Source organism: Salmo salar, chromosome ssa12, assembly GCF_905237065.1.
Source record: "Salmo salar chromosome ssa12, Ssal_v3.1, whole genome shotgun sequence".
In the NCBI taxonomy this organism is placed as follows: domain Eukaryota; kingdom Metazoa; phylum Chordata; class Actinopteri; order Salmoniformes; family Salmonidae; genus Salmo; species Salmo salar.
This window is the reverse complement of record NC_059453.1, coordinates 6306102-6332123: the sequence shown is the minus strand read 5'-3', so window position 1 is coordinate 6332123 and position 26022 is coordinate 6306102. Positions and strand designations below refer to the sequence as shown.

Here is a 26022-nt window from a genome sequence, read left to right as displayed (position 1 = left end):
GGAAAAGGAATTGAACCCCAGTGTGACGTTTGACAATGTCAACACTTCATTTTATAATCCACTGACAGGGCAGTTTCTGATACATTTCAACATTTATTTTTCAATATTTTCAATAAACTACTAACCTAAATAGTCCATATGCCACTGGGTGAGATACGTTTTCATTGTTTTTAGGCATAATTATGTCAGGTTTTATTATGTGTTGTTGCCTGTGTGTCTTGGTCAAAGTATTACTAGTCGATTTGCAGACTCTTATCCAGAGCGACTGATAGGAGCCATTAGGGCTAAGTACCTTGCTCAAAGCCACATCGGCAGATTTGTCACCTCGTCGGCTCGGGGATTCGAACCACCAACACTCTTAGCCACTAGGCCACCTGCCACCGGATTTATTTCCAGAAAATGTCGCCCTCATCAATCTGTCACCTAATGCTGCCCAATGGGCAGGTCAGCCCTGGATTAAAGTATCGGCTGTAAGAAGTAAGAGAAAACATTAAATTTATATTTTCATTTACATTTACGTCATTTAGCAGACGCTCTTATCCAGAGCGACTTACGAATTGGTGCATTCACCTTACGATATCCAGTGGAAAAACCACTTTACAATAGTACATCTATATCTTTTTTTTAACATCTGGTTGTTTTTAAATTACTTCTTATGACATTGCTTGCCAGAATAAACATTGTAATGGAGATTTCGTTCCAAACTGCGTTACCCACTCCAGTCAGCAGATGGCGATGTGCGTATTTCAGGTAATGCTTCTTGCGTGACGTATAATCTAGTGGACAGGAGGCTTCTTCAACAGCGACAACAGGATTGGATTCAACCACCTCGGTAGATTGCCTAGCAAACATAAAACCCGAAACGTTGAAGTGATTTAGACCATCTTGTGTATATTCATCTGTGTTTTTGAAATTCTGTTTACGTATTTACTAGTTAACAAACCTAATTTGCTTGTTATATGACATTTGTTAATTTGTTAAATTGACTCTATCACTATTCTAGTCGCTAGCTAGCTAACATCCCCGACCATGAGTTCACAAAATTTCTCGCCCCTTGCTAAAGAAGATGTCTGCTGGACGGAGAAAGAAGCTCTGGGGCTGAACATCATCGTAAAAGAAGAAGAGGAGGACATTCCAGTGGATGGAGAGGAAGAACATTTTGGAGTGAAAGTGGAAGAGGAGGTAGAACCGTTTAGAATTATGAAAGAGGAAGATGAGGCTATAGCATTGAGAGAAAAGGATGATGATGTAGTGAAAGAAGAGGAAGAACCTTTTGGAGTGAAAGAGGAAGAGGAGGCTATCGCAATAAAAGAGGAGGACGTTTTGGGAGTGAAAGAGGAGGAGACTGAAGACGAGGAGACTGAAGATGAGGAGACTGAAGACCTGAATAACACCAGTGAGTATTATCTTTAAAAACAGAGGCATAAACTCTGGACTTGTTTAACTAATGTGTTTTTTAAGGGGTATTCTACTGTAGTTCTACACAGGAATATGTTCAGTACTGTAGGAATTGTTGAATAAGCAATCTTTGATTCAGCTTTAATATTCTAGATTGTGGCTTTTATCAATGTAACCGTCTGCATCATTTCCAATCCCCCATATATGTTCCTGTAAATGTATATAATATATACCCACACACACACAGTACCCTGTCAAAGGTTTGGACACACCTAGTCATTCCAGTTTTGTTTTTTTATTTTCTACCTTGTAGAATAATAGTGTGCCTTGAATTCTAAATAAATCACAGACAGTGTCACCAGCGAAGCACCCCACACCATCACACCTCCTCGTCCATGCTTCACGGTGGGAACCACACGTGCAGAGATCATCCGTTCACCTACTCTGCGTCTCACAAAGACACGACCGTTGGAACCAAAAATGTCAAATCAGACCAAAGGACAGATTTCCATCAGTCTAATGTCCATTGCTCATGTTTCTTGGCCCAAGCAAGTCTATTCTTCTCATTGGTGTCCTTTAGTAGTGTTTTTTTTGCAGCAATTCGACCATGAAGGCCTGATTCATGCAGTCTCCTCTGGGTCTTCCTTTCCTGTGGCGGTCCTCATGAGAGCCAGTTTCATCATAGCGCTTGATGTTTTTTGCGACTGCACTTGAAGAAACTTTGAAAGTTCTTGAAATGTTTCGGATTGACTGACCTTCATGTCTTAAAGAAATGATGTACTGTCATTTCTCTTTGCTTATTTGAGCTGTTCTTGCCATAATATGGACTTGGTATTTTACCAAATAGGGCATCTTCTGTATATCACCCCTACCTTGTCACAACACAACTGATTGGCTCAAATGCATTAAGAAGGAAAGAAATTCCACAAATTAACTTCTAACAAGGTACACCTATTAATTGAAATGCATTCCAGGTGACTACCTCATGAAGCTGGTTGAGAGAATGCCAATAATGTGCAACGCTGTCATCTAGGCAAAGGGTGGCTACTTTGAAGAATCTAAAATATATTTTGATTTGTTTAACACTTTTGGTTACTACATGATTCTATATGTGTTATTTTATAGTTTTGATGTCTTCACTATTATTCTACAATGTAGAAAATGGTAAAAATATAGAAAAACCCTAGAATGAGTAGGTGTGTCCAAACTTTTGACTGGTCCTGTATATTTAAACAAATATTTTTTCCTTCATTATTATTTTCCCTTAACTCTACCACTCCTCCATTGAAGTAAACTAATGGACAACAATAATTAGGCTTCTACTCACAGCTTCTACAATATACATTTTACTGACCGTATATTTTACTTTGGTTATCTTTCTTTAGTTATCCCCCGTTGTGACACATCTTCCCAAGCACCTCTGTGCAGTCAGACCGTTTTGATTATTCTGTGCCACCTGGGCCACAATAATATGCCCCCCCTCTCTCTGATTCTCTTAGTGTGACCCCCACCCCAGATGCTACTGCAGCCGGTGTTGCCAGCACTGCCACTACCTGGGTGGGTGGGGGGGAGTACCCCACCGGAATCCCCTCCGGCTAGATACGAGGTCGTCAAGGTTCTCTTTAACAGCTTTGAGAAAATCCTTGTATATTATGCTCTCCCATCCGGGGGCTTCGACTTTGTAGGACCAAACCTGCCAGGAAGCTCAGACTATTGAGTGGGTGGTGCTGCTTTAGTGGGTCTCTGACAGCGTTCACCTTTTTGTCTTGGCTGCGTAGACTACATTCATTAGGCCTGTAAAACGGATGAGGACTTCACCTTGGTGGGTGGGTCAGGTTGGTGTCTAGGATATAGGGTTGGCAGCATTCCTTCAGGACAAAAAATAAACCAACGTTCTATAGTTATTTAAAAAAGTATATCCCATCTCTGTGCAAAAGTGAAGACTCTCGCTCTGTCACGACTTCTGCTCACAGACACACATGGGCTCTGGCAATTGCAGCCATTTTCCATACTCACTCATCACACTTTCCCAATCACACAAACACACGGGCACCCCATCTTCCAACACACCCACACTCGCCACACACACACAGTGTATTCGGAAAGAATTCAGACCCTTGACTTTTTCCACATTTTGTTACGTTACAGCCATATTCTAAAATTGATTAAATTGTTTTCCCCCTAATCAATCTACACACAATACCCCATAATGACATGACAATACCCCTTAATGACATGACAATACCCCTTAATGACATGACAATACCCCATAATGACATGACAATACCCCATAATGACATGACAATGCCCCATAATGACGTCAAAATACCCCATAATGACATGACAATACCCCATAATGACATGACAATACCCCATAATGACGTCAAAATACCCCATAATGACATGACAATACCCCATAATGACATGACAATACCCCATAATGACATGACAATACCCCATAATGACATGACAATACCCCATAATGACATGACAATACCCCATAATGACATGACAATACCCCATAATGACATGACAATACCCCATAATGGGAAAAAAAACCTGAAACTGAAATATACTGTTTACATTAGTATTCAGACCCTTTACTCAGTACTTTGTTGAAGCATCTTTGGCAGCGATTACAGCTTCAAGTCTTCTTGCTTATGACGCTACAAGCTAGGGCTGGGCGATATGGCAAATAAATTATCACAAAAAAGAAAATGGTGCAAGTCAATAAGCATTATAACTGTTAGCCTAATGGCACGTCACAGTTGAGGTTGGCGTAGGTGTTGTCTTACAAGTTACAAGCAAGAAAGACAAGTCTGTCTACGGTCTCCGGCTTTAAAGCTGCCCTATGGCAGGTCACTACGCTGCAACCTGTGCTAAAAACACGCTCTGAGGGGGAGCTGGTGGCAGGAATGCACAGGTAGTGCTTTACCAGGTGGCTGACTTGGGGATTATTTTTAAATGTTTTTGTGGATCTTCCACCAGTCCAGTGGATTGGTTTCACTGTCAGCATCAGGAGACTGAAGGTAGCAGCTGAGTTCCTTGTCTACCAGCTGGATTTCAGTATGACCTGTGGTGGTGGAGCATCGCTTCTTGAAAAAACTGCCCAGTGACTTTCTTTTTAGCTGTCAGTTGAGGTGAAGCAGCAGCAAGTCTCCCTGAGCTGGGCTTGGGTTTTATGTCCCTCATTGACCATCTCTGAGACAGCTCTTATGTGGCCCACCTTCTCCTCTTTGATGTAATGTGTTTTAAACGGAGGGTCGACCAACGAGGCTATGTCCAGGAGGTCATCTCTGGCTAGCTAGGTCATCATATTTCTCATTCAGATAGTCCATGACTATCGTTTTGATGGTTTGGCTGAGCTCTGTTTCACCATCATCAGGTTTCATGACATCTGTATTGAACAGGTGTAGTACTGACTTCATAGAAGACACTGACATAAGACTCACCAGACAGAGCATCAGTGAATTCTAGGAGTGGGGTCAATGCCTGGTTGATGGACTCAATAACATCTATATCTGTATCGGTGGGAGCTAAGTGCCAGGTCTTCTGGTCTCTGGACAAGACCTGTGAAATGTCTTTCTCCTGCTCCAGTACTCTGTGCACCATGTTTTGACGTGATCCCCAGCTGGTAGGTGACTGTCACCAACTTGTGCTGGGGTAGGTGGTGTTCTTTTAGAGCAACTGTCAGGTCTCTCTTCTTTTTCCACCAATAGGAAAAGGCACCTACCACTTTCTTACACACTCCAATTGCTCGATCCACCCGTTTGTCTCTACTCACTCTCTCTAAGAGGAATCAAGAGATTTTAATAAAATGTTAATTACAATAATCCCTTTAGTTATGTACAAATGTAATATTTAACTTTCAGTTGGTGAAAAAAAATGCACATTTAGTTTCATCTAACCAATCACTTCAATATACACAATTGACAAGGTTACTTACCAATGGCCAAGTGCAGACGATGTCCAAAACATTGCAGTCGGGTCCGTTTGTTGATTTGAGCGGCCTTCACCACGTTCGCACCACTATCCGTTGTAATGCAGACCTGTCTGTCTTGACTGAGTCCCCAGGAGGCGAGAGCGTCAATGAGCCCCTCTGCTATAGCTTCACCCGTGTGGTCATCGGGAAAGTATGATGTTTGAAGGCATTTATTTAGAAGATTCCAGTCTTTGCCAGTAGAGTGGGTAGATTCCAGTCTTTGCCAGTAGAGTGGGTAGATTCCAGTCTTTGCCAGTAGAGTGGGTAGATTCCAGTCTTTGCCAGTAGAGTGGGTAGATTCCAGTCTTTGCCAGTAGAGTGGGTAGATTCCAGTTTATGTCAGTAGAGTGGGTAGATTTCAGTTTATGTCAGTAGAGTGGGTAGATTCCAGTCTTTGCCAGTAGAGTGGGTAGATTCCAGTCTTTGCCAGTAGAGTGGGTAGATTCCAGTCTTTGCCAGTAGAGTGGGTAGATTCCAGTCTTTGCCAGTAGAGTGGGTAGATTCCAGTCTTTGCCAGTAGAGTGGGTAGATTCCAGTCTTTGCCAGTAGAGTGGGTAGATTCCAGTCTTTGTCAGTAGAGTGGGTAGATTCCAGTCTTTGCCAGTAGAGTGGGTAGATTCCAGTCTTTGTCAGTAGAGTGGGTAGATTCCAGTCTTTGTCAGTAGAGTGGGTAGTGAGGCTAATATAAGACTCTGATGTGCGACTAGACCACCGATCAGTATTAGTAGAAATTAAGTCAAATCTGGCTTGAGCTGTTCCTCAACCTTTTCCCTACACTCGGCGTAGAGTGCGGTGTGAGAGAAATGTTTGCTGCCAGGGAGCACGTACCCGGGGTCAATTAAATTCATAAGCCTCTTGAAACCTTCCTTTTCGACTGTGTTAATTGGTAGCATGTCCTTAGCAATGCAATGCATAGCGGCATGTGTGATGTCTTTTGTGTCTTTTCGATGTTCGCTCGTAGGGCATAAACACTGTCAGTGTTGACTGCTTCGGGTGAACATCCCTAGATTGGCTGGTGCTTGAGGGCCGTTTATCAATACCGTGGCGCAAACTCAAACTTTCTGCATGTTCCAAAGAGTGATTTTGCTTCAGATGGTGAAAAAGGTTTGTCGTATTACCAGACTTGGTAGCCGCCTGTCAACGGCACAATTTGCACCGGACATTGCTCTGCTCTTTGTCAGACTTCAAAAAGCCAAACCACTTCCAAATAACTGAAACAGTTTAACCCTTTTTTTATCAATCATTTCTTTGTTGGAAGCTGCTCCTTCTCCATGGCTATCACTGCCACCGTTTTCGCCTACATCACTCATTTTTCCTTGTTAATAGTGGCGACTCCACTCGGTGCTAAGTGGTTTTTAGTGGGTGTATACCTCTCCACGTGCATATTGTCACTTCTCCGCACGTTTCTGCTGTGTCACAGAGGTGAAATGGACTGCTGTATCTACGTTTTCCATAATGTCGATATAGAATAATTATCTAAATGTTTTTATATCGTTGTTGAGGGAAGTGATTACCTGTTATTGATATTGATTTATCGCCCAGCCCTACTACAATACACACCTGTATTTGGGGAGTTTCTCACATTCTTCTCTGCAGATCCTCTCAAGCTCTGTCAGGTTGAATGGGGAGCGTCGCTGCACAGCTATTTTCAGGTCTCTCCAGAGATGTTCAATCGGGTTCAAGTCCGGGCTCTGGCTGGGCCACTCAAGGACATTGAGACTTATCCCGAAGCCACTCCTGCGTTGTCTTGGCTGTGTGCTTAGGGTCATTGTTCTGTTGGAAGGTGAACCTTCGCCCCAGTCTGAGCTCCTGAGCGCTCTGGAGCAGGTTTTCATCAAGGATCTCTCTGTACTGTGTTCGGTTCATCTTTCCCTCGAATCCTGACTAGTCTCTCAGTCCCTGCAACTGAAAAACATCCCCACAGCATGATGCTGCCACCACCATGCTTCACCGGAAGGATGGTACCACGTTTACTCCAGACATGATGCTTGGCATTCAGGCCAAAGAGTTCAATCTTGGTTTCATCAGACCAGAGAATCTTGTTTGTCATGGTCTGAGAGTCATTTAGGTGCCTTTTGGCAAACTCCAAGCGGGCTGTCATGTGCCTTTTACTGAGGACTGGCTTCCGTCTGGCCACTTTACCATAAAGGCCTGATTGGTGGAGTGCTGCAGAGATGGTTGTCTTTCTGGAAGGTTCTCCCATCTCCACAGAGGAGCTCTGTCAGTGACCATTGGGTTCTTGGTCATGTCCCCGACTAAGGCCCTTCTCCCCCGATTGCTCAGTTTGCCCAGGCAGCCAGCTCTAGGAAGATCAATCAATCAAATGTATTTATGAAGCCCTTTTTACATCAGCAGATGTGAAATAACTGCCTTAATTTTTCTGGACCCCAGGAAGAGTAGCTAATGGCGATCCATAATAAATACAAAGTGCTGTACAGAAACCCAGCCTAAAACCACAAACGGCAAGCAATGGAGATGTAGAAGCACGGAGGCTAGGAAAAACTCCCTAGAAAGGCCAGAACCTAGGAAGAAACCTAGAGAGGAATCAGGCTCTAAGGAGTGGCCAGTTCTCTTCTGGCTGTGCCGGGTGGCGATTTATAAGAGTACACGGTCATTTAAGGCCAGGTTGTTCTTCAAGATGTTCATATGTTCATAGATGAACAGCAGGGTCAAATAATAATCAGTGGTTGTAGAGGGTGCAACAGGTCAGCACCTCAGGAGTAAATGTCAGTTGGCTTTTCATAGCTGACCATTCAGAGGTCGAGACAGCAGTTGCAGTAGAGAGAGAGAGAGTCAAACAGCTGGTCCGGGACAGGTAGCACGTCAAGTGAACAGGTCAGGGTTCCCTAGCCACAGGCAGAATAGTTGAAACTGTAGCAGCAGCACGGCCAGGTGGACTGGGGACAGCCAGGAGTCATCAGGCCAGGTAGTCCTGAGGCATGGTCCCTGGGCTCAGGTCCTCAGTGAAGGGGGGGGAGAGAGAGAGAATTAGAGGGAGCATACTTAAATTCACACAGGACACAAGATAAGACAGGAGAATTGCACCAGATATATCAGACTGACCCCTGGCACATGGGCAGCTGTGGCCCCGTCTGATGATACTCCCAGACAGGGCCAACCAGGCAGGATATAACCCCACCCACTTTGCCAAAGCACAGCCCCCACACCACTAGAAGGATATTAACAGAGCAACAACTTTCTACCCTGAGACAAGGCTGAGTATAGCCCACAAAGATCTCCAACTACAACAACCTTAAATTACATACCAGCTAGACAAAAAAAGAGGCCTTCAGATTCAATTCCTCCAACAATAAACTCAAATAATCAAAAGGAAAACAAAATCTAAATTCAATTCTAGAATCTACAATGGACTATCATCCTCCAGTGATGACAGTACCCATTACATTATCACAGAAGAGAACTGGGTAATAATAATATATAGTACCCATTACATTATCACAGAAGAGAACTGGGTAATAATAATATATAGTACCCATTACATTATCACAGAAGAGAACTGGGTAATAATAATATATAGTACCCATTACATTATCACAGAAGAGAACTGGGTAATAATAATATATAGTACCCATTACATTATCACAGAAGAGAACTGGGTAATAATAATATATAGTACCCATTACATTATCACAGAAGAGAACTGGGTAATAATAATATATAGTACCCATTGCATTATCACAGAAGAGAACTGGATAATAATAATATATAGTACCCATTACATTATCACAGAAGAGAACGGGATACTAATTATATATAGTACCCATTACATTATCACAGAAGAGAACTGGATACTAATAATATGTAGTACCCATTACATTATCACAGAAGACTGGATAATAATAATAATATATAGTACCCATTACATTATCACAGAAGACTGGATAATAATAATAATAATATATAGTACCCATTACATTATCACAGAAGACAAGGATAATAATAATATATAGTCCCCATTGCATTATCACAGAAGAGAACTGGATACTAATAATATATAGTACCTGTCACAGTTGTCTAAAGGAGCAGACCAAAGTGCAGCATGGTTGTAGTTCCACATTTTATTTAATCCGTGAAACTTTGCAAAACATAAATAACTGAAATGACAAAACAACAAACCGCGACGCGAGAGAAACAAACACTACTCAAAATATCATAACCCACAAAAACCAGAAAGAAAAACCCCTACTTAAATATGATCTCCAATTAGAGACAACGAGGACCAGCTGCCTCCAATTGGAGATCAACCCCAAAAAACCCAACATAGAAATAGAAAAACTAGAACTTAAACATAGAAATACAAAACACCCCTTGTCACGCCCTGACCTCTTCTACCATAGAAAATAACCTCTTACTATGGTCAGGACATGACAGTACCCATTACATTATCACAGAAGACTGGATAATAATAATATATAGTACCCATTACATTATCACAGAAGACTGGTTAATAATAATATATAGTACCCATTAGATTATCACAGAAGAGAACTGGGTAATAATAATATATAGTACCCATTACATTATCACAGAAGAGAACTGGGTAATAATAATATATAGTACCCATTACATTATCACAGAAGAGAACTGGGTAATAATAATATATAGTACCCATTACATTATCACAGAAGATAACTGGGTAATAATAATATATAGTACCCATTACATTATCACAGAGGACTGGGTAATAATAATAATATATAGTACCCATTACATTATTACAGAAGAGAACTGGGTAATAATAATATATAGTGCCCATTACATTATCACAGAGGACTGGGTAATAATAATATATAGTACCCATTACATTATCACAGAGGAGAACTGGGTAATAATATATAGTACCCATTACATTATCACAGAGGACTGGATAATAATAATAATATATAGTACCCATTACATTATCACAGAAGACTGGATAATAATAATAATATATAGTACCCATTACATTATCACAGAGAACTGGATAATAATAATATGTAGTACCCATTACATTTTCACAGAGGACTAGGTAATAATAATATATAGTACCCATTACATTATCACAGAAGAGAACTGGGTAATAATATGTAGTATCCATTACATTATCACAGAAGAGAACTGGGTAATAATAATATATAGTACCCATTACATTATCACAGAAGACTGGGTAATAATAATATATAGTACCCATTACATTATCACAGAGAACTGGATGATAATAATATGTAGTACCCATTACATTATCACAGAGAACTGGATAATAATAATATGTAGTACCCATTACATTATCACAGAAGACTGGGTAATAATAATATATAGTACCCATTACATTATCACAGAAGACTGGATAATAATAAAATATAGTACCCATTACATTATCACAGAGGACTGGATAATAATAATAATAATAATATGTAGTACCCATTACATTATCACAGAGGACTGGATAATAATAATATATAGTACCCATTACATTATCACAGAAGACTGGGTAATAATAATATATAGTACCCATTACATTATCACAGAAGACTGGATAATAATAAAATATAGTACCCATTACATTATCACAGAGAACTGGATAATAATAATATGTAGTACCCATTACATTATCACAGAGAACTGGATAATAATAATATATAGTACCCATTACATTATCACAGAAGAGAACTGGGTAATAATATATAGTACCCATTACATTATCACAGAGGACTGGATAATAATAATAATAATATGTAGTACCCATTACATTGTCACAGAGAACTGGAATAATAATAATATGTAGTACCCATTACATTATCACAGAAGAGAACTGGGTAATAATATATAGTACCCATTACATTATCACAGAGGACTGGATAATAATAATAATAATATGTAGTACCCATTACATTATCACAGAGAACTGGATAATAATAATATGTAGTACCCATTACATTATCACAGAGAACTGGAACATAATAATATATAGTACCCATTACATTATCACAGAAGAGAACTGGGTAATAATATATAGTACCCATTACATTATCACAGAGGACTGGATAATAATAATAATATGTAGTACCCATTACATTTTCACAGAGAACTGGATATTAATAATATGTAGTACCCATTACATTATCACAGAAGACTGGATAATAATAAAATATAGTACCCATTACATTATCACAGAAGACTGGATAATAATAATAATAATAATAATATGTAGTACCCATTACATTATCACAGAAGACTGGATAATAATAATAATAATATGTAGTACCCCCACCACCACAAACTCAACATCCTGGATAATGATCCTGCTGGAAACACTGTACCCTTTTTTTATAACCAACAACTAAAGTCAAAATATTCCACAAGAAACACATGCTGGAGAAACTGTGGCCAATCAGAAGCCAACCATTCACAGACTGTATCTGGACATGCCGCCAATATACAACCTTCTGGGGCAGCCGTCATCTCAGAACTCAAACAGATTTTTTGTAAAAGTGGACAACAAATAACAGATAACATAATATATCCTGGAATTACTCCAGAAACACTCAACAACACAGACAAACTGCTGTGTAATATCTTTCTAGCCGCAAGAATGAAAACAAAAACGAGACACTGACGATCACCTCCAATACCTCCTGGACTGAACCAACAACATCCATCACCTCAAATACCTCCTGGACTGAACCAACAACATCCATCACCTCCAATACCTCCTGGACTGAACCAACAACATCCATCACCTCCAATACCTCCTGGACTGAACCAACAACATCCATCACCTCCAATACCTCCTGGACTGAACCAACAACATCCATCACCTCCAATACCTCCTGGACTGGACCAACAACATCCATCACCTCCAATACCTCCTGGACTGAACCAACAACATCCATCACCTCCAATACCTCCTGGACTGAACCAACAACATCCATCACCTCCAATACCTCCTGGACTGAACCAACAACATCCATCACCTCAAATACCTCCTGGACTGAACCAACAACATCCATCACCTCCAATACCTCCTGGACTGGACCAACAACATCCATCACCTCCAATACCTCCTGGACTGGACCAACAACATCCATCACCTCCAATACCTCCTGGACTGAACCAACATCATCCATCACCTCCAATACCTCCTGGACTGAACCAACATCATCCATCACCTCCAATACCTCCTGGACTGGACCAACAACATCCATCACCTCCAATACCTCCTGGACTGAACCAACATCATCCATCACCTCCAATACCTCCTGGACTGAACCAACATCATCCATCACCTCCAATACCTCCTGGACTGAACCAACATCATCCAATACCTCCTGGACTGGACCAACATCATCCATCACCTCCAATACCTCCTGGACTGGACCAACAACATCCATCACCTCCAATACCTCCTGGACTGGACCAACAACATCCATCACCTCCAATACCTCCTGGACTGAACCAACAACATCCATCACCTCCAATACCTCCTGGACTGAACCAACAACATCCATCACCTCAAATACCTCCTGGACTGAACCAACAACATCCATCACCTCCAATACCTCCTGGACTGAACCAACAACATCCATCACCTCCAATACCTCCTGGACTGAACCAACAACATCCATCACCTCCAATACCTCCTGGACTGAACCAACATCATCCATCACCTCCAATACCTCCTGGACTGGACCAACAACATCCATCACCTCCAATACCTCCTGGACTGAACCAACAACATCCATCACCTCTAATACCTCCTGGACTGGACCAACAACATCCATCACCTCCAATACCTCCTGGACTGGACCAACAACATCCATCACCTCCAATACCTCCTGGACTGAACCAACAACATCCATCACCTCCAATACCTCCTGGACTGGACCAACAACATCCATCACCTCCAATACCTCCTGGACTGGACCAACAACATCCATCACCTCCAATACCTCCTGGACTGGACCAACAACATCCATCACCTCCAATACCTCCTGGACTGGACCAACAACATCCATCACCTCCAATACCTCCTGGACTGGACCAACAACATCCATCACCTCCAATACCTCCTGGACTGGACCAACAACATCCATCACCTCCAATACCTCCTGGACTGGACCAACAACATCCATCACCTCCAATACCTCCTGGACTGAACCAACAACATCCATCACCTCCAATACCTCCTGGACTGAACCAACAACATCCATCACCTCAAATACCTCCTGGACTGAACCAACAACATCCATCACCTCCAATACCTCCTGGACTGAACCAACAACATCCATCACCTCCAATACCTCCTGGACTGAACCAACAACATCCATCACCTCCAATACCTCCTGGACTGAACCAACATCATCCATCACCTCCAATACCTCCTGGACTGGACCAACAACATCCATCACCTCCAATACCTCCTGGACTGAACCAACAACATCCATCACCTCTAATACCTCCTGGACTGGACCAACAACATCCATCACCTCCAATACCTCCTGGACTGGACCAACAACATCCATCACCTCCAATACCTCCTGGACTGAACCAACAACATCCATCACCTCCAATACCTCCTGGACTGGACCAACAACATCCATCACCTCCAATACCTCCTGGACTGGACCAACAACATCCATCACCTCCAATACCTCCTGGACTGGACCAACAACATCCATCACCTCCAATACCTCCTGGACTGGACCAACAACATCCATCACCTCCAATACCTCCTGGACTGGACCAACAACATCAACAACATCCACGACATGGAAAAAATGACAGCAACAATTTACTTGAAACTGGACCCCTTTATTAATAACTTTACAAAATGGACATCATATATTAACCAGAAAACAACGGAACCTGTCCAAGCAACAGACCATAGATAAATCAAACACATGAGGAATAACACACCTGGGTGAAGATGGAGGACCTCCCATCATCCTAGACAAATTTTTATGTTTAAAAATAAATCCTATTTGTATTTTATTAAATAATATAGGGGAAATTCTATTATTTTATAGTAATTGCTTAGAAAACATATTTTAAAAAAAATGGGGGTTATTATTTTAAGCCCAATAGAAATGAATGGTAAATCATGTATTTAGCAGGTGGTGAGGTTTCATTCAGGGTCATGTTCGTTAGTCCACACAGTAGCAAAAGGTTTTGCAACAGAAGACAAAAACCCTCCCCATTTTGTCCCTCCCAGTTTCGGCCCCTTTGCTTCAGTTGAATTTCTATTGAACATGACCCTGATCTCTCTGTTATACTAAATGATCTGTTTTTGACAGGAGAGAGGCCAGACACAGAGGAACCAGAGCCAGAGACGTCCAAACCAGCAAGACCACACCACTGCTCCCTCTGTGGAAAGAGTTTTAGCCAGTTAATGAATCTGAAAAGACATGAGAGAACACACATAGGAGATAAGCCTCATCACTGCTCCCATTGTGGAAAGAGTTTTACCCGATTAGAACACCAGAAAAAACATGAGAGAACACACACAGGAGAGAAACCTTTCCACTGCTCCCAGTGTGGAAATAATTTTACCCGGTTAGGGAGCCTGAATGAGCATAAGAGAATTCACACAGGAGAGAAACCTTTCCACTGTTCCCTGTGTGGAAAGAATTTTACCTGGTTAGCGAGCCTGAATGAACATAAGAAAATTCACACAGGAGAGAAACCTTTCCACTGCTCCCAGTGTGGAAAGAATTTTGCCCGGTTATGGAACCTAAAGGAGCATGAAAGAATACACACTGGAGAGAAGATATACAAATGTTCTCAATGTGGAAAGAGTTTTACCTGGTTAGGTGATCTGAAAAGACATAAGAGGACACACACAGGAGAGAAGCCTTAGCAATGCTCACACTGTGGAAAGAGATTCACCCGGGTTGGGAGCATGAAAATACATTCGGGAGCGAAACCTCATCAATGCTCGCAATGTGGAAAGAGATTTACCTGGTAAAAGCGACTGAAAGAACATGAACGAATCCAGACCTGATAAAATGTTCTCAATGCTCCCAGTGTGGAAAGATATTACCCAGTTAGGGAAAGACCGTGAAGAAACACGCAGACAAAAAGCTTACCACTGCACCCCAGGTGGAGAGAGATTTACCCAGTTAGGGAAAGACCATGAGGGAACACAAAGACAAAAAGCCTTACCACTGCACCCAGGGTGGAGAGCGATATCAAATCACATGGACCTAAAGTTCACAAGAGCACACACTCTGCTCTGACATTTGTTTTCTATATTTTAAATGTTTTTTTTATGCCACATTAACTCAATTATACAGAATGTAATAAAGCATATATTGTATGTCTGTTTTAAATGTAGAGTATGTCAGTCTGAATGAAGACACTCTCAAACTCTGTCTCTGTGTGTTTTCTCTGTGTGTGTTTCGTCTGAGTGTCATTCCTCCAGCACTACAGATAATCAAGTGATATTTGGATGTGATGCATTTGCTCTATTGTTTACATCTGTATCCTATAGAGTGGCTATAAGGGAATAGTCTGTTCACATCTAGACAGGACATACAGGTAGTGGAGGAGTATTAATACCTGGGTGTTGTTCAGGGACATAGAGGTACTGGAGGAGTATTAATACCTGGGTGTTGTACAGGGACATAGAGGTACTGGAGGAGTATTAATACCTGGGTGTTGTTCAGGGACATAGAGGTACTGGAGGAGTATTAATACCTGGGTGTTGTTCAGGGACATAGAGGTAGTGGAGGAGTATTAATACCTGGGTGTTGTTCAGGAACATAGAGGTAGTGGAGGAGTATTAATACCTGGGTGTTGTTCAGGGACATATGAGGTAGTGGAGGAGTATTAATACCTGGGTGTTGTTCAGGGACATAGAGGTAGTGGAGGAGTATTAATACCTGGGTGTTGTTCAGGGACATACAGGTAGTGGAGGAGTATTAATACATGGGTGTTGTTCAGGGACATAGAGGTAGTGGAGGAGTATTAATACATGGGTGTTGTTCAGGGACATACAGGTAGTGGAGGAGTATTAATACATGGGTGTTGTTCAGGGACATACAGGTAGTGGAGGAGTATTAATACATGGGTGTTGTACTTGACCAGGCTACAGTGGGGAGAAAGGCACAGATAAAGGCAGCACAGGCTCTACAGTTTTTTTCCAGAAAATAATCTGATCGGATCATTCTGATCCAGATGCCACAATATCACAGAATCCCAGAGGCTGTCACAGTGGAAGAGGAGGTAGAAGCTTTCAGAATGAAAAAGGAGGAAGAGGAGGCTGTTATAGTGAAAGAAGAGAAAGGACCTTTTAGAGAGGAAGAGGAGACTGGAGATCTGATTAACACTAGTGAGTACTATATTAAAAACAGAAGCACCAACTCTGCAGTTCAACTAATGTATGATTTTTAAGAGGCTTTCTACTGACGTTTTACACTTGAATATGTTATTCAGGGGTGCGTTCAGTACGACAGAACAGTGTTCAGCGTTTAGTTAAACAGTGTGATTGGTGTCCCAGAGATTGTGCTTTCAATTGGTCACATCCATATTAAAGGAGAATTGTGCTTTTCTTTTTTTTTACAACCAAATGTATATTTTTGATGTAAATGCCATGTTATAGAAGGGTCCAGACACTTGTTCTTGAGAAACTTACCCCAACCATTGATTAGGGATGGACACAGTTATTTGAATATTCTCAGCATTAAATAACCTTACATTCTCTGTAACATTTCTCCATTCAAGGATACAAGGCTACAAGGATAGACCACGACAGTTTTTATGACAGTATTTCTGAGTGCACCCTGTAAAATAGACATACCGGTGGCCAACACACTTTTCATGCGTGTAGCTTCTTGTTGTCAGCCAATCAGAGCAGCTCTACAGTCAGAGACTCCATGTGTAAAAATCTGGATATTAGTCCTATAGTGAAATGTGTTTTACAGTTACAGTTAAGTTGGCTAAATGACAAGGAGACGGCTACAATTATCAACCAACAGGTAGGCTGTTGTAGACATGGACAGGTAATGCAGAAAAATAGCCTCAATTAGTCTTGCTAATTAGCCTTGCTAACACTACCAGATGAGATGATAGATAACCTATTGGGGCAGGTAACCTAGTGGTTAGAGCGTTGGGCCAGTAACCAAAAGGTCGAATCCCTAAGCTGACAAGGTGAAAATCTTTCATTCTGCCTCTGAACAAGGCAGTTAACCCACTGTTCCCCGGTAGGCCGTCAATCGTAAATAAGAATTTGTTCTTAACTGACTTGCCTAGTTAAATAAAGGTTATATGGAAAAACACGTTTGCTCAAGTCGGTTTGGCTTCTCTCTCTCTCTGTGTCAGAGAGACCGGTCCCTCTGCTCCTCCCCAATCCTTCTGTGCTGAAACAACAAGCAGAGTGCAACCACATTGAAGTAAAATATAAATAAGTTGCTCTTTAAAACGCATGTATTTCCACTATCCTGATATTAGATATTAATCCAATAGTGAAATCATTTCAAATGCCCTCTGCCATCAGTTCATTTCCTCCTCCTTGTTGTGCAGTATGGGAACCAACAACATCCATCACCTCCAATACCTCCTGGACTGGACCAACAACATCCATCACCTCCAATACCTCCTGGACTGAACCAACAACATCCATCACCTCTAATACCTCCTGGACTGAACCAACAACATCCATCACCTCTAATACCTCCTGGACTGAACCAACAACATCCATCACCTCTAATACCTCCTGGACTGGACCAACAACATCCATCACCTCCAATACCTCCTGGACTGAACCAACAACATCCATCACCTCCAATACCTCCTGGACTGGACCAACAACATCCATCACCTCCAATACCTCCTGGACTGGACCAACAACATCCATCACCTCCAATACCTCCTGGACTGGACCAACAACATCCATCACCTCTAATACCTCCTGGACTGGACCAACAACATCCATCACCTCCAATACCTCCTGGACTGAACCAACAACATCCATCACCTCCAATACCTCCTGGACTGAACCAACAACATCCATCACCTCCAATACCTCCTGGACTGGACCAACAACATCCATCACCTCCAATACCTCCTGGACTGGACCAACAACATCCATCACCTCCAATACCTCCTGGACTGAACCAACAACATCCATCACCTCTAATACCTCCTGGACTGGACCAACAACATCCATCACCTCCAATACCTCCTGGACTGGACCAACAACATCCATCACCTCCAATACCTCCTGGACTGAACCAACAACATCCATCACCTCCAATACCTCCTGGACTGGACCAACAACATCCATCACCTCCAATACCTCCTGGACTGAACCAACATCATCCATCACCTCCAATACCTCCTGGACTGAACCAACAACATCCATCACCTCCAATACCTCCTGGACTGGACCAACAACATCCATCACCTCCAATACCTCCTGGACTGAACCAACAACATCCATCACCTCCAATACCTCCTGGACTGAACCAACAACATCCATCACCTCTAATACCTCCTGGACTGGACCAACAACATCCATCACCTCTAATACCTCCTGGACTGAACCAACAACATCCATCACCTCTAATACCTCCTGGACTGGACCAACAACATCCATCACCTCCAATACCTCCTGGACTGAACCAACATCATCCATCACCTCCAATACCTCCTGGACTGAACCAACATCATCCATCACCTCCAATACCTCCTGGACTGGACCAACAACATCCATCACCTCCAATACCTCCTGGACTGAACCAACAACATCCATCACCTCCAATACCTCCTGGACTGGACCAACAACATCCATCACCTCCAATACCTCCTGGACTGGACCAACAACATCCATCACCTCCAATACCTCCTGGACTGGACCAACAACATCCATCACCTCCAATACCTCCTGGACTGGACCAACATCATCAACAACATCCACGACATGGAAAAAATGACAGCAACAATTTACTTGAAACTGGACCCCTTTATTAATAACTTTACAAAATGGACATCATATATTAACTAGAAAACAACGGAACCTGTCCAAGCAACAGACCATAGATAAATCAAACACATGAAGGATGCACATGGGAAGAGGAATAACACACCAGGGTGAAGATGGAGGACCTCCCATCATCCTCGACAAAAGCTCTTCAGGGTCCTGTTGGTTCTAGACGTTGTGCATCGGTACCACTTGCAGTCTGGTAGCAGAGAGAACTTTCTATTATTTGGGTGGCTGGAGTCTTCGACAATTTTGAGGGCCTTCCTCTGACACCGCCTGGTAGCAGAGAGAACAGTCTATGATTCTGGTGGTTGGAGTCTGATCATTTTGAGGGCCTTTCCTCTGACACCGCCTGCTATAGAGGTCCTCCATGTGAATGGGGGAGTGCTCGGCCCTCCGTTCCCGTTTCCTGTAGTCCATGATCAGCTGAAAGAGAGGTTGTAGAAGTGTTTTAGAAACATATTCTTATTTAAAATAAAAGTTAGACTAGAATGACACAATACATTATTTATCATTCATTTCTATTGGGCACAATATAATCTGAAACACAACCAAAACAAACCGGAAATGCGTACAACAAGTTTGTAGAGTAACAAGCTTAATGTAATCATTACGTGCTAGGAATATGGGACCATGTACTAAACACATACTAAACTTTAGACAACGGGGGTGCCAATAATTTGAACCCCTGTCTTTTTGAGAAGAAAACATATTACATGTTAAACAAAATCTCTTTCTCTGAACAATTGTATTTGTATAAAATAATATAATTTTCTTTGAGACTATAGTATAGCTCAGTATTTGCATAATTTATTTCATAGTATTTTTCTACTCATCTTTATCGAGGGTGCCAATCATTTTGGAGGTGCCCCTGTCTAAAAATGAGCAAAATCAAAAAGGGTTACTTTTGAGATATTCATATTTTTTTTGTTTAATAAAAGTATGTGCAAAATTGTGTCCATATGAGGAGTATAATTACTAGATGTCTGTATCATGTAGGGGTCATGGGGTCTGACAGTATAATGACTAGATGTTGTCTGTATCATGTAGGGGTCAGAGGTCATGGGGTCTGACAGTATAATGACTAGATGTTGTCTGTATCATGTAGGGGTCAGAGGTCATGGGGTCTGACAGTATAATGACTAGATGTTGTCTGTATCATGTAGGGTTCAGAGGTCATGGGGTCTGACAGTATAATGACTAGATGATGTCTGTATCATGTAGGGGTCAGAGGTCATGGGGTCTGACAGTATAATGACTAGATGTTGTCTGTATCATGTAGGGGTCATGGGGTCTGACAGTATAATGACTAGATGTTGTCTGTATCATGTAGGGGTCAGAGGTCATGGGGTCTGACAGTATAATGACTAGATGTTGTCTGTATCATGTAGGGGTCAGAGGTCATGGGGTCTGACAGTATAATGACTAGATGTTGTCTGTATCATGTAGGGTTCAGAGGTCATGGGGTCTGACAGTATAATGACTAGATGTTGTCTGTATCATGTAGGGGTCAGAGGTCATGGGGTCTGACAGTATAATAACTAGATGTTGTCTGTATCATCTAGGGTTCAGAGGTCATGGGGTCTGACAGTATAATGACTAGATGTTATCTGTATCATGTAGGGTTCAGAGGTCATGGGATCTGACAGTATAATGACTAGATGTTGTCTGTATCATGTAGGGTTCAGAGGTCATGGGGTCTGACAGTATAATGACTAGATGTTGTCTGTATCATGTATGGGGTCAGAGGTCATGGGGTCTGACAGTATAATGACTAGATGTTGTCTGTATCATGTAGGGTTCAGAGGTCATGGGGTCTGACAGTATAATGACTAGATGTTGTCTGTATCATGTAGGGTTCAGAGGTCATGGGGTCTGACAGTATAATGACTAGATGTTGTCTGTATCATGTAGGGGTCAGAGGTCATGGGGTCTGACAGTATAATGACTAGATGTTGTCTGTATCATGTAGGGGTCAGAGGTCATGGGGTCTGACAGTATAATGACCAGATGTTGTCTGTATCATGTAGGGTTCAGAGGTCATGGGGTCTGACAGTATAATGACTAGATGTTGTCTGTATCATGTAGGGGTCAGAGGTCATGGGGTCTGACAGTATAATGACTAGATGTTGTCTGTATCATGTAGGGGTCAGAGGTCATGGGGTCTGACAGTATAATGACTAGATGTTGTCTGTATCATGTCGGGGTCAGAGGTCATGGGGTCTGACAGTATAATAACTAGATGTTGTCTGTATCATGTAGGGTTCAGAGGTCATGGGGTCTGACAGTATAATGACTAGATGTTGTCTGTATCATGTAGGGTTCAGAGGTCATGGGGTCTGACAGTATAATGACTAGATGTTGTCTGTATCATGTAGGGGTCAGAGGTCATGGGGTCTGACAGTATAATAACTAGATGTTGTCTGTATCATGTAGGGTTCAGAGGTCATGGGGTCTGACAGTATAATGACCAGATGTTGTCTGTATCATGTAGGGTTCAGAGGTCATGGGGTCTGACAGTATAATGACTAGATGTTGTCTGTATCATGTAGGGGTCAGAGGTCATGGGGTCTGACAGTATAATGACTAGATGTTGTCTGTATCATGTAGGGTTCAGAGGTCATGGGGTCTGACAGTATAATGGCTAGATGTTGTCTGTATCATGTAGGGTTCAGAGGTCATGGGGTCTGACAGTATAATGACTAGATGTTGTCTGTATCATGTAGGGGTCAGAGGTCATGGGGTCTGACAGTATAATGACTAGATGTTGTCTGTATCATGTAGGGGTCATGGGGTCTGACAGTATAATGACTAGATGTTGTCTGTATCATGTAGGGTTCAGAGGTCATGGGGTCTGACAGTATAATGACTAGATGTTGTCTGTATCATGTAGGGTTCAGAGGTCATGGGGTCTGACAGTATAATGACTAGATGTTGTCTGTATCATGTAGGGGTCAGAGGTCATGGGGTCTGACAGTATAATGACTAGATGTTGTCTGTATCATGTAGGGGTCATGGGGTCTGACAGTATAATGACTAGATGTTGTCTGTATCATGTAGGGGTCATGGGGTCTGACAGTATAATGACTCGATGTTGTCTGTATCATGTAGGGTTCAGAGGTCATGGGGTCTGACAGTATAATGACTAGATGTTGTCTGTATCATGTAGGGGTCAGAGGTCATGGGGTCTGACAGTATAATGACTAGATGTTGTCTGTATCATGTAGGGGTCAGAGGTCATGGGGTCTGACAGGAGGCATGTAGAGGTCTAAAATGGGCCTAAAATGGCCACTTTCATCCTGATTTTCTCAGAAAGAGAATCTGAGGTAACAAAAATATTCTCCGGGGGTGGAATCTGCCTTTTATCGTGTGGAGGTTTCATTCAGGGTCATATTCATTAGTCTACACTGTAGCAAAAGGTGTTGCAAACAGAAGACAAAAACCCTCCCTGTTTCTTCCCTCCCCATTTCAGACCATTTGCTTCTGTTTCATTTCTATTGAATCGACCCTGATCTCTCTGTTAAACTAAATAATCTGTCTTTCGCAGGAGAGAGACCAGACTCAGAGGAACCAGAGCCAGAGGTGTCCAAACCAGCAAGACGACTCCACTGCTCTCTGTGTGGAAATAGTTTCACCCGGTTAGACAGCCTGAAACGACATGAAAGAACACACACAGGAGAGAAGCCTCATCACTGCTCCCACTGTGGAAAGCGATTTAGCCAGTTAGTGAACCTGAAAGAGCATAATAAATTGCACACAGAGGAGAAGCCTTACCATTGTTCCCTGTGTGAACAGAGTTTTAAACGGTTAGGGCACCTGAAAAGACATGAGAGAACACACATAGGAGATAAGCCTCATCACTGCTCCCAGTGTGGAAAGAGTTTTACCCGATTAGAACACCAGAAAGAACATGAGAGAACACACACAGAAGAGAAACCTTTTCAATGCTCCCAATGTGGAAAGAATTTCACACGTTTAGAACACAAGAAAGAACATGAGAGAACACACACAGGAGAGAAACCTTTCCACTGCTCACAGTGTGGGAAGAATTTTACCCGGTTAGGGAGCCTGATTGAGCATAAGAAAATTCACACAGGAGAGAAACCTTTCCACTGCTCACAGTGTGGGAAGAATTTTACCCGGTTATGGAACCTGAAAACGCATAAAAGAATGCACACAGGGGAGAAGGCTTACAATTGCGCCCAGTGTGGAAAGAGTTTTAGGTGGTTATGGAACCTAAAGGAGCATGAAAGAATACACACTGGAGAGAAGATTTACCAATGTTCTCAATGTGGAAAGAGTTTTACCTGGTTAGGTGACCTGAAAAGACATGAGAGGACACACACAGGAGATAAGCCTCATCAATGCTTCCATTGTGGAAAGAGTTTTACAGAGTTAGGTAGCCTGAAAAAACACAGGGGACTGCACACCGGAGAGAAGCCATACCACTGCTCCCAATGTGAAAATGCTTTTACCCAGGTAAGACATCTGAAAAGACATGAGAGGACACACACAGGAGAGAGGCCTTTCCACTGCTCTCTGTGCAGAAATAGTTTTTCAGAGTTAGGGAATCTGAAAAGACATGAGAGGACACACACAGAAGAGAAGCCTTAGCAATGCTTTCAATGTGGAAAGAGATTTACCCTAGTTGGGAGCATGAAAATACATAAGAAAATTCATTCTGGAGAGAAGCCTCATCAATGCTCTCTGTGTGGAAAGAGATTTACCTGGGTAAGGCGACTGAAAGAACATGAAATAATCCAGACCTGATAAAATGTTCTCAATACTCCCAGTGTGGAAAGATATTTACCCAGTTAGGGAATGACCATGAGGGAACACACAGACAAGAAGCCTTACCACTGCTCCCAGGGTGGAAAGAGATTTCAAATCACATTGACCTAAAGTTCATGAGAGCACACCCTCTGCTCCGACATTTGACTTCTATTTTTTAAATGTGTTTTTTTTATTCCACATGAACTAAATTATTTATTTATTTAATTAATTACCATGAATTGAATATATAGTATGTCTGTTTAAATGTAGAGTATGTCAGTCTGAATGAAGACACTCTCAAACTCTGTCTCTGTGTGTTTTCTCTGTGTGTGTTTCGTCTGAGTGTCATTCCTCCAGCACTACAGATAATCAAGTGATATTTGGATGTGATGCATTTGCTCTATTGTTTACATCTGTATCCTATAGAGTGGCTATAAGGGAATAGTCTGTTCACATCTAGACAGGACATACAGGTAGTGGAGGAGTATTAATACCTGGGTGTTGTTCAGGGACATAGAGGTAGTGGAGGAGTATTAATACCTGGGTGTTGTTCAGGGACATACAGGTTGTGGAGGAGTATTAATACCTGGGTGTTGTTCAGGGACATAGAGGTACTGGAGGAGTATTAATACCTGGGTGTTGTTCAGGGACATAGAGGTACTGGAGGAGTATTAATACCTGGGTGTTGTACAGGGACATAGAGGTACTGGAGGAGTATTAATACCTGGGTGTTGTACAGGGACATACAGGTTGTGGAGGAGTATTAATACCTGGGTGTTGTTCAGGGACATAGAGGTAGTGGAGGAGTATTAATACCTGGGTGTTGTTCAGGGACATAGAGGTTGTGGAGGAGTATTAACCTGGGTGTTGTACTTGACCACAAGCTACAGTGGGGAGAAATGCACAGAGCACATCTATAAGAAAAGGACAGCAGTGGCTTTACTGTTTTCTACAGAAAATAATCTGATAGGATCATTCTAATCCAGATGCCACAATATCAAGATCACAGAATCTGTGTTTTCAGAGCTTTGGCCTCCACTTCTCCATCTACTGGACAGGTTGTGTTACTACTTCTACACTGGAAACAGATGAGTAAACTACATTTAAATTTACGTCATTTAGCAGACGCTCTTATCCAGAGCGACTTACAAATTGATGCATTCACCTTATGATATCCAGTGGAACAACCACTTTACAATAGTACATCTATATATATTTTTATTTTTTTTGGGGGGGGGGTTAGAAGGATTACTATATCCTATCCCAGGTATTCCTTAAAGAGGTGGGGTTTCAGGTGTCTACGGAAGGTGGTGATTGACTCCGCTGTCCTGGCGTCGTGAGGGAGCTTGTTCCACCATTGGGGTGCCAGAGCAGCGAACAGTTTTGACTGGGCTGCGTGGGAACTGTGCTTCCGCAGAGGTAGGGGGGCCAGCAGGCCAGAGGTGGATGAACGCAGTGCCCTTGTTTGGGTGTAGGGCCTGATCAGAGCCTGAAGGTACGGAGGTGCCGTTCCCCTCACAGCTCCGTAGGCAAGCACCATGGTCTGGTAGCAGATGCGAGCTTCAACTGGAAGCCAGTGGAGTGTGCGGAGGAGCGGGGTGACGTGAGAGAACTTGGGAAGGTTGTACACCAGACGGGCTGCGGCGTTCTGGATGAGTTATAGGGGTTTAATGGCACAGGCAGGGAGCCCCGCCAACAGGGAGTTGCAGTAATCCAGACGGGAGATGACAAGTGCCTGGATTAGGACCTGCGCCGCTTCCTGTGTAAGGCATGGTCGTACTCTGCGAATGTTGTATAGCATGAACCTACAGGATCGGGTCACCGTCTTGATGTTAGCGGAGAACACAGGGTGTTGTCCAGAGTCACGCCGAGGTTCTTAGCACTCTGGGAG

General features: G+C 42.4%; 1 protein-coding gene across 3 annotated transcripts; it reads left to right on the top strand.

The window, feature by feature from the left end:
- Positions 1-799: 799 nt before the first annotated feature.
- Positions 800-24712, top strand: LOC106564028 (zinc finger protein OZF-like). Of its 3 annotated transcripts, none has more exons than XM_045690554.1 (2): positions 800-1396; positions 22906-24712. In XM_045690554.1, the coding sequence occupies exons 1-2, from the start codon at positions 1030-1032 to the stop codon at positions 23970-23972; spliced, it is 1434 nt and encodes a 477-aa protein (XP_045546510.1). In that variant the 5' UTR covers positions 800-1029; the 3' UTR covers positions 23973-24712. The 3 variants fall into 3 exon arrangements, with proteins under 3 accessions (XP_045546510.1, XP_045546511.1, XP_045546512.1); XM_045690555.1 differs by lacking the exon at positions 22906-24712 and adding an exon at positions 14674-15750; XM_045690556.1 differs by lacking the exon at positions 22906-24712 and adding an exon at positions 11965-12123.
- The last annotated feature ends 1310 nt before the right edge of the window (positions 24713-26022 follow it).

Coding starts and splice junctions, on each gene's coding strand:
- LOC106564028 (XM_045690554.1), top strand. CDS start 1,030: ATGAGTTCACAAAATTTCTCGCCCCTTGCTAAAGAAGATGTCTGCTGG. Junction 1,397..22,905: donor TGAAGACCTGAATAACACCA/GTGAGTATTATC, acceptor TGTCTTTCGCAG/GAGAGAGACCAGACTCAGAG.